Raw genomic sequence first — 10,128 nt, 5'->3', positions numbered from 1 at the left:
CCCCCGGACAGCCTCTCTTGCTGCTTCAGGTTGAGTTACCGATCAAGGGAACCACTGGCTGGAAATGTTACTTAATGGCCTAAAAACGAGTAAGTCCCAACTTATACGTGGTAGGACCAACGCTAAGAAAACCCACATGACTCAGGCAAAGGAGCGTATGAACGAGCAGTGTGCGGCCCTACTTTCCCGTGTGGGGATGAGCCATGTTCTCAAGATGCCAGTTTCCTGCCGCTGCCCTGGAGAACCGGGACGTGTGCCTGGAAGGACAGGACTTGAACATCTGAGAGAGTAAGACAGAACAGCCAAGAGAGTGAGCACGAGTAGTGCTTTTGACATCCAGATGTTAAAAGAATACTGACAAGCTACGGTCATAAGACACACACGGAAGAGACTCCCAGGAAAACCTGAAAACAGGTAGTATCTCAAATGTGCGGGGGCAGGAAGAATTACTCAGAGGGTCACCTGACGCCAAATGCGTTTTGGAAGGTTCAAACTCTTTAGTGTGAAAACCATCCTATGATATCTGATGTGTTTATAAATAGTAAAAATAAATAAATAAATAAATAAATAAATAAATAAGCTATAAGCAACCTAATTACAGAACACCAGGAATCGTTTCCTTCTGGAAAACGTTCTTTAAATATAGTGATTCTCTCTGGATAAAAAGATACCAAATGAGTCTGCAATTCTTGAGACTTGAAAAGGAGAAAACAGCACACTCATCTACAACAACAACCACAGCAAAGGTTTTGTCCTCTGTAGTCTAAATTTTCGGATGTAGGAATTTATTTTAATGGCATACCTATCGTGTACTACTACTTAACGGTGAGCTGGTAAGGAGCCTCGCTGTGCCCACTGAACGCAGGATCGAGCATATAGCCGGACACGGCCCAGCGCCCCGCAGGACGGGATGCCGCCAAGGGCTGACCCCACGCACCAAGAGTATTCGGGCTAAAAGCAAATCAGAAGATTGCTCTTCATTGTCCACAAAGCTCCAGTTCTGTTTTTACCGGCCTTGAGGCTCCACAAGATGCTTTAGGGTGCTTCTCTGACCTGATGAGAACTACGGAGACGAGACTTTATTACCCAAGGGGTGACAGAAGCTCACCGCCACTGCCCTAGAAGCGAACAAGGCGACGACGCAATCGTCCAGTGGTGTTAAAAAGCAAAGCCACAGGGGCGCCTGGGTGGCGCAGTCGGTTAAGCGTCCGACTTCAGCCAGGTCACGATCTCGCGGTCTGTGAGTTCGAGCCCCGCGTCAGGCTCTGGGCTGATGGCTCGGAGCCTGGAGCCTGTTTCCGATTCTGTGTCTCCCTCTCTCTCTGCCCCTCCCCCGTTCATGTCCTGCCCCCCTCTCTGCCCAAAAAAAAAAATTTAAAAAAAAAAAAAAAAAAAAGCAAAGCCAGGCTTGGAGTCCAAACCTCTGCTGCCACAGCTTGGTGACCCCGAGCAAATGATTAATCTCTCTGAACCCTCAATATGAAATGAGAACACGTGTACCTTGCTGGGGGATGGGATGGGGTCATGAACATAAAAGACCCGTGTCCTTGGCGACTAAGGGAGCCACACATGGCAGCGCTGTTGTTACTGAGACTGGGGGACCCTTGCGGCGGAGTTCAAGCGGACTTTTCTCAAATCTTACGTGGTTGGCTGGCTCAAGGGGAGAGGAGACAGGAGGCAAGCTACCTAGGCTGTCGGTGAGCAAGCATCAAAGCACAGCTGGGCAGCAGGGAACCGCACAGAAGAAGCCGGAACAGGGGAGAACGGGATTAAGGAGACCAGAGGAGCTGCAAAGGAACAAGACGTAGCAGCCAAGCTGGGAAGACAGCGACGCCCCTCTGATGTCAAGAAGGCAGGGGGGGAGAGGCCCAAGCGGAAGGGAGTCGCCCTGTGCGGTGTGGGGAGAACCTTACAACAACCACATCCTTTGAACCCAGAAAGTCTGCTCATTGGAATCTCTTAAGTGAACCGAGAGGCACAAAAAAGATCTGTATGTAAGCCAAACACACTATTATCTATATTCCAAATGTGATCATTCCAATCTAAACAGTAGGAAGAACATAAACGTCCCCACAGGGTGACGTCTCGGTAAAGCACAACCAAGTGCCGTACAGCCGTTAGAAGGGTTTTTAACTCTGCGAAATACGACACACGCAGGGCGAAAGAGGATGTAGGTGATACATTCGGCACGGTCACTGTCTTGTTAAGTGAGCAGACACAGAAGGAAAGGAGAGCGTGCACCAAAATGTGTTCAGACCCACCCTGGGCGGAACCGCGTCCGCTCCTCACTGCCATTCGAGTTCCCTGGCACCGCGCCCGCCAGCGCCGTCTCAGAGGAGGACGTGGGGCGTGTTGCCCCCACACTCCCACCGCAGTCCGGGCGGCTCGTCCCACGGCCGCCATGGGGGCCGCTCTCCGTGCTGGTCTGGGAGCCGGTCGACCCAGAAACCCATCTGGTCGCTCGACTGTGTGAGCGGAACCGAGAAAGTGTGCCAAAGCCCCCAGACCGGGTTCCCGTCGGGCCACGCGGCAGACGTACCTTCTCCGAGGCGGTGGCCAGCTTGGTTCCACTGGCGTCGAATGCCAGCGCCGCCAAAGGACTGTCGTGAGCCGGGATCATGTTCGCAGCTCTCTGGAAGGCAAGACCGACGTGCCGTGGCCGCCGCGCGGCGAGGCCACACTCCCCGCCGCCCCCGTCACGAGGCTGAAGCGCTGACTGGCTGGGCCTCCGACACCACGCCAGCTGACACCAAGGCCACGTCCACCTGATTTACTGGGGGTGGGGCCCGAGGCAAGGCTGCTCCAAGCGGGCCGTCCGCGAAGTGGCTACAGTTCCCTCCAGCCCTTCCAGCGGCCAGTCTGCCCAAGCTCAGCACTGCGGGCGTGACCACGGGGATCCATCTGCAGGGAGAGGTCACCCGGACCCGCTGTGCCCCCAGGAAGGCGGCAGTGAAACCGCAGGGCCGAGCCACAGAAATGAGGAGGCTGAAGGCTCCCCGGCACCCGGTTCGGGGACGAGGACGTTCAAGCGAGTGACCCCAGCACAAAAGGAGCCTCACCAAGTTGATGGTGTCGAAGACCTGCACCTCTCCGATGGTCGCACTGCCCGGGTACGCCAAGTAACAGTTGTCGTTGTTTATCGACAACGCACACAGGCCTGTGGTAACACACGGAGGCCCAGGAGAGTTAGGACGAGAGGGTTTTCTGTTCCGCTGTTAGACAGAAGCTGGCATTTACGTAACAAAGAACGCAGACAGCAAAGGGGACCCTGAGCCAGCCCTGGCGGCTGCCGAGCGGGCTTGCTTCTAGCGCCACAGCCCCAACCACCTCCTTCAGTGACAAGATTATGAAAACAGACTGAAGGCCTTTGCTTGAAACCGATCAGTAACCTCAGAACTGGAAGCCGACGAAACCAATGGTTTACGTGGTCACAAGCCCAGCAGCAGAGGGAAAGCAGCTTGGTTTAAGATCACTACTTTCCAAAGCGGTCTATCTGGGTAGAAGCTATATGGACAAAATGGCTAATCTTTAAAAGGCAGAACCAAGGGCACTTGGGTGGCTCAGCCGGTTGGGCGTCTGACTCTTGATTTCAGCTCAGGTCGTGATCCCAGGGTTGTGGGATCAAGTCCCGCACGGGACTCAGCACTGAGCGTGGAGCCGGCTTAGGAGTCTCTCCCTCTTTTCCTCTGCCCACCACCCGCACCCCCTCCCCCCAACGTGCACACACACTCTCTCTAAAATAAAATCAAAATAAGTGAGAGGCAGAATCAGGCAATGACACTTTCTTCCCGCAACTCGTTTACCTGCAGGGTTCGGAGGGGTCTCCCTGATTGTGTGCAGTACCTTCATGTCCCGGATGTTGTGTATGTAGAGAGATTCCTCCAGGCACACTATCAGCCGCTAGGGAAGGGACGCAACAGAAAACCAAAAATAAAGACACAACACAATGCTTGCTCCCCAGTCTTAACCGCCTCCTGGATACGGAGGCTCCCTGTTCCTTCCGGAACACCAGGCGGACTGGACGCTCGCGGCACAGAGGACGTTGGCCATGACCGGGCGGCTTTGTTCCTCATTTACCACTCGTGTGACGTCCAAATCCAGCAGTGCCTGCTCCCGTGACCATTTCTGCCGACTGTACCGGGACCTCTAACCGTGAGATTTAATTCACTATTACAGACACTGGTGAACTACAGCTAAGAAGAGTTCATTTTGTGTTTTTGGTTTGTTTTTGTTTGGCTCACTCCTCCCCTCGTGAAAAGCAGAGCAGGTGCCTTGGACAGGTCTGGGAAAGGTCAGCTGCTTTCAAAAACCCATGCTGGGGGCGCCTGGATGGCTCAGTCAGTTGAGCGGCCAACACTTGATTTTGGAACAGGTCGTGGATCAAGCCCCGTGTCAGGCTCTGTGCCGAGCATGGAGCCTGCGTGAGATTCTCTCTCCATCCCCCCTTTTGCCCCCTTCCCCGGCTCGTGCGTGTGCACATGTTCTCTTAAAAAAAAAAAAAAAAAAAAAACCAGAAATAAAGCATGAATAAATGAATAAAGCATGGCAAAACGAGAATAAAAGCCTAGGGTTCCGTTTTTTTTTTTTTTTTTTTTTTTTTAACGTTTGCGAGATGAGGAGCAAGAGTGAGTGAGCGAGAGAGAGAAAGAGAGAGAGAGCACACTCGTATGGGAGGGACAGAGAGAGAGGGAGACACAGAGAATCCCAAGCAGGTTCCATGCTGCCAGCAAAGAGCCCGACACGGGGCTCAAAGTGATGAACCGTGAGATTATGACCTGAGTTGTAATCAAGAGTTGCTTAACTAAGTGAGCCACCCAGGTGCCATATCTATCGATCTATCTGGAGCAGGGGTGGGGGCGGAGGGCAGGGATAGAGACACAGAGGGAATTCCAAGCAGGCTCCGCCCTGTCAGTGCAGAGCCCCACACTGGGCTCCATCCCTTGAGATCAAGACTTGAGCAGAAACCAAGACTTGGAGGCTTAACCGACTGAGCCACTCAGGTGCCCCAAAAGCCTAGGGGTTTTTAAAAGTACGAAAACTCACTGTGCGCTCTCATTATTTTGCAGGTGCAGTTCACACCCCGCTCTGAGGAGAATGACTGCTTGCAGCTGATGCGCCAAGGGACGATTCACACAAGGAAGACGGCCCGGCTCGCACAGCAGCTGGTGCGTGCACGGACACTTGTATGTTTTAGGTTCAAAAGCGTTCAACAGGTCACGCCTTACAACCCCCCCCCCCCGCTCTGACCCACTTCCGCAGATCACAGCCCCCCTCCCAGTCTGAATCGCACCAGCGCGCCCCTGGTGCAACCACTCCACCCGGTCGGACGCCGCAGACCCCGGCGCGGCGACGTGCGCTCTGCACCGGGCAACGTCGACAGCTTTCCCTGCGAGGAATACGTGGTTGTCGCGGAAAAGCTGACGGATCTTCAGGACGGTGCTGCGTTTCGTAGGGAAGCGAAAGCCATGAGGTGGTCTCACGAAACAAGCTCCGGTGCCAGCCGCCGAGCGCATACTCTGGGCCAGATGTTTTTGGGAGTGTGGGGAAGACAGGAAGTTTAAAAGAGAAAAAAGAAGAAAAAAGGAAAAGACGCCCACAGATGTATTTTTTAAGTAGCATCCGTGAAAGTGAAAGGAGGGACGAAAACCCTGACGCCACTCGATGGCCGAGTGCGCATTCAGGGGAGCGCTAGGCTTGTGTCCTGACGAGAGTAGAAGTTCACCCGGCGGAGCCCGAGAACGTGCGCGGGGACGGTGTGCTCGGAGCAGAACCGGCGAGGAGACGGGGCTGCATCGGGGAGGCGGCCCGGGGCGAGCAGGACCAGGGCCCGGGGCTGGGGCCCAGGAGCGCCAGCCCTCCCAGGCCCCGGGGGAGACCGGGTGGCGGCAGGGCCGGCTGGAAGCTGCGCGGGAGCGGCGGGGCGCCCGGCGGCCCGGGCGCGGTGTCGCTCACCTGCCTGTTGAGTTTCACGGCCAGTATGGTGTTCGAGTAGCTGTAGTTGCAGATCTCGGTGCCTTTCTTGAAGTGGCAAACTTTCAGCTTCCTCGGGGCTTTGAGGCTAACGATGGCCACCAGGCTGCTGGAGAACAATCTTTCTACGATGCACACATCTTCGGTGTCAGCTGAAAGTACAAAACACACACGCGTACGTATTGGTCGCGACGGGCGCGGTCTGCTCACACACGCGGATGCACGTCGAGGCGCACACGCACGACCAGTGGAGCACCGCGGGCTCACAACGGTGGTCGTGTGGCGACGGGACGGGACCGCGGGGACGGTCCCAGAACACGGCGGAGTGGGAAGATGAGCTCGGGGACAGACTACCCCCCCGGGTCCGCCCCCTTCCCCCCAGGGGGCCCTTCTCGCTCCTCTCTCACACCATCCTGCTCACTCCCGCCCCACGGCGGCTCACGGCCGGCTCCCCGGGCACACCCCGGACACACCCCGGAACGTGAGCTCCCATGAGGACAGAGGCTTCACGTCCCCACTCGCAGCTGTGGTCCTGGAACTTCGCCACCAGTGCCTGACAGGCGATGGGCCCCGAATAACCGACCTCTAGAGGACTCGATCTTTCTCAGTCTCATCTCCTCACACGTGGGCTGGGGACCACGGCTCCTCCGTGGAACTGTCGGGGGGCAGGGGGCCTGCAGGTACCGGCCCGCAGCCGGCGCTCTACACCGTTACCTGCCTGCGCCCACTTCAAGTGGGGACACCCCCCACCCACAAGGTGATGTTAGAAGTAAGCGCACACGTCCTGCACAGAAAGCAGCAGATGCAACGGACGCTCCACAGATACTACCTCACACCCACCCCATCTCCGCTAATGCCCACATGGACCCCAGTCTCTATTTCTGCGCTTGTTTTCTTAGTAAATCCCCGGGTCGGTTCAGATCTAGGAGCAACGAGAATCCTGGACCGTAGAAAAATCACAGAAGCAGCAATCCCCACTATTTCCACGGGCGGCCTGTCTGTGTCTGTCGGGATGCGGCTGCGGCGGGTGCTTCGAGCTTGTACCCGTCCATCGAGCCAGCAGCGACCCGGGACCTACCTCTCTGGACCTGAGCGGGGCACCCAGAACAGAGATAACCTGACAGGCGCGGCCCGGGGGACCCGGAAGTCCTGGCTATCTGAAACCTCAGCGATGTTTCCACTGTAACGAAGATGCCCTTAGGCGAAAATTCACACAGAACACAAAATACAAAGTTACCCGAAAGGACTCCTCTCCATTAGCTCTGACGCTGGATTTAAATGGTGTAACAAAGGCACACTTAAGTTTAGAAACCCAACTACTAGAAAAAATGAAAGAATAAGTTCCAAGGGCCCCTTTATGAAGACACACTATTTCCAGGAAAGCGCTTGGAATCAATCATTTCCATACGGATGCGACGGCCCAACGTGCTCAGCACGACCAGGTGCTAACAGACCCGGCGGCGGCCAGAGCCACGTGTGTGCAAAGTGACGTCGTACATGCCTGTGGGGGGAACTACAGGCTCTTATGACTTAGAATAGAATAGGCAGTGGAATCAAGTGCCTGATTCGCAGTCCCTTTTACCCAGAACATCACTTCTTTCCCACAGCAGCGGGCTAACCTTTATGCAAACAGAGCAGGGGTCCGTCCGCAGCTCGGAGAAGCTGCCGATCCCATCCAGGACCCGACTCTCAAGTGGAGGGCAGAATCAAGAGAGGCCGCGCGGCCGCGCAGGCAGGACGGGCGTGGGGTGTCTGTACCGACGGACGCGGCCTGGCACACGGCGAGGGCTCAGTCACCAGGCCGACCAAACTCAGACGAGACCCATCCGAAGCCAGAATGTGATCGTGTGCAGCAAGAACTTCCTTCAGGGCCCAACACTTGAGTTCTCTGAGCAGCCCCTTCCCTCTGGAAATTGGCGGGGACGCTGCGTTAGGACCACAAGCCTGCTTGGTGAGCAGACGGTCCGCTGGGCCAGGAGGATCTGGGAGGGCGCCTGGCGCCACACTTGCTGTGCAACGTGTTCCGGCCCGGGGGCCAAGGGTGCTCCCTCCATCACTGTCCAACGTCTCCCTCTCCAGGCTCCCCCCACCAGTTTCCCTGCTCCTTCTTCGGGATTCAGGGACTGTCTGGGGCGCATCTAATTGCGTTCTCTACTTCTCCCTTTGGCGGTTATCACGTTACCACTGGCCATCTGGTGGTGTCCCCCGCCAGCTCGGGCAGTACCCCCAGGTCTGGCACCGCCCGGCACAAGTGCAGCCGGTTTTACATTTGTTGGATGATTGAAAATAGGCCTAGGATTAGATTTTGGGTTGTTTCTCAAACCTTTCAAAACACCACCAAACAAAACACAAAAATCTCTCGAATTGGGTCATATCTAAAAAATGGGCTAATCTTACCCGTGACATCTGCTTCAGTGGTGAAGTGGTCCACCCCCAAGAGCTACATCTAAGGGCCAAAACTCCTTGGTAATGTCCAAGCGCATTCACGCTAACCTAAGCACAGGGCGAGCGCTCCCCCGCAGTACGTACCGGGGGTGGATGCCAGGGACCGGGAGAGGCAGGCCCCTCAGGAAAATCAGACTGTAGTCTCGATTCTGTTGTTTACTAGTTACAAGACCTGGTACGCATTTCTTCCATGATGAAGTTAAAAGCTGGAGCCTCAGCTTTATTAATTGTAGGACAGGGAAATAGTGAAGAGAAGTTGGCATACGCAATACCGACTTCTTATTAAACAAGTAAATATTGAGGCACCTGGGAGGCTCAGTCAGTTAAGCGTCCGACTCTAGATTGCAGCTCAGGTCATGATCCCAGGGTTGTGGGATCGAGCCCCGTGTCGGGCGGGCTCTGCGCTGAGCCTGGATGGAGCCTGCTTGGGATTCTCTCTCTCTCCCCCTCTCCCTCTGCCCCTCCCCTTGCTTGTGCACTCTTTCTCTTTAAGATGAAACAAACAAAAAAACCCCACAAAACTTACTATTAACTTACTATTATTCTGTGTTTGTAAATTTGCCTGGTTGCTCGAGTTTCTGCGTCACCACCCCCCCCCGCCAAATGAATACTCGTGGTCCCTGCACAGCCATCCTAGACATGCACAGAGGGGCCAGAAAACGTGGACGTGACTGACCCAACACCCCCAGTGGAGGCTGGACGAGGTGACACGCTGCCTTCTTGTTTTCAGCTCATTCTGTGAACCACTGTCCTTCTCATGGTCTATGTTCTCGTATTTTGTGCTTTTGGTTGGTGATGTCACTGTTTAAAATGGTCCCCAACCACAGTGCTGGCTGGTGCTCCCAAGGGCAAGGAGACTGTGATTGCCTTCCGGAGAATCACGTTTGTCAGATAAGCTTTGTTTAGCATGACTTACAGTGTTGTTTGTTGTGAGTTCACTGTTGACAAATCAACAATACGTATTAAGGTAAGATGCCTTTAAACAGAACCTCCCATAAAACAAGATCGTGTGTTCATTAGCTGATGACAACATGGTGACCAGAGCCGCACGGGAGCCTAGCCCCGGGAGTGATCGTTGGATATTCACGGCGTATTTCCAGAACATGACCACAATGGGAACTGACTGTACTTCCCTTCGAAGAATGGATTTTCACTCCTGTCTGACACAACCTTACTGACTTCACCCATTCCACACACACGATGAGATGCGGGCCACGAGCTGTCCAAGGCCCCGAGGACGGAGCAGGGAACAGGAGCAGGCAGCACCCCACGTGGCGCGGAGGCCGAGGAGAGGCAGGCCCAGGGCCCAGGGCCCCGGGCGGCACGGAGACAGCTGAAAGTCAGGCAGAGGAAGAGAGCCAGTGAAGGAGACCGAGTAAGAGACAGTGAAGGAGACCGAGTGGCAGCGGCCGTACGACCCAGGGGACGAGGCTGCAGGAAAGCGGCAGCAACCGCGGCCGGCCGGCGCTACCAGAGGCGGAGGTGAAATGAGAAGTAGTCACTCGCTCTGGGCCCAGGGATGCTATTTGGTGATCTTGACCGATTTTGATGGGGAAGTGGAGGCAGCAGGAAACGTGGGAGGGAGGGAGGAGGCGGAGGGGCGCGGGGAGGACAGTGGCTGCAGGCTTACCCGCAGGGGCCTAGCGGTCAGGCCACGCCCCTGTTTTGAAATAAAGGAGCCACGGGATCTATTAACAGAGAGACTGAGGACGC

At 55.4% G+C, this 10,128-nt stretch overlaps 1 protein-coding gene across 1 annotated transcript in view; it reads right to left on the bottom strand.

Moving 5' to 3' along the window:
• The window catches only part of LOC125917872 (WD repeat domain phosphoinositide-interacting protein 2), a 33,760-nt gene that overhangs the window by 1,756 nt on the left and 21,876 nt on the right, over window positions 1-10,128 (bottom strand). The window contains exons 3-6 of the mRNA XM_049623967.1: window positions 5,953-6,122; window positions 3,804-3,900; window positions 3,060-3,157; window positions 2,540-2,632 (exon numbers count right to left, since the gene is read on the bottom strand). Coding sequence (XP_049479924.1) covers window positions 2,540-2,632; window positions 3,060-3,157; window positions 3,804-3,900; window positions 5,953-6,122 — 458 coding nt within the window. The remainder of the gene's footprint in view (window positions 1-2,539; window positions 2,633-3,059; window positions 3,158-3,803; window positions 3,901-5,952; window positions 6,123-10,128) is intronic.

Source organism: Panthera uncia, unplaced genomic scaffold (genome assembly GCF_023721935.1).
Source record: "Panthera uncia isolate 11264 unplaced genomic scaffold, Puncia_PCG_1.0 HiC_scaffold_268, whole genome shotgun sequence".
NCBI classification, from domain to species: Eukaryota; Metazoa; Chordata; class Mammalia; order Carnivora; family Felidae; genus Panthera; species Panthera uncia.
The sequence above is the reverse complement of the archived record's forward strand: the minus strand, read 5'-3'. Positions and strand labels throughout refer to the sequence as shown.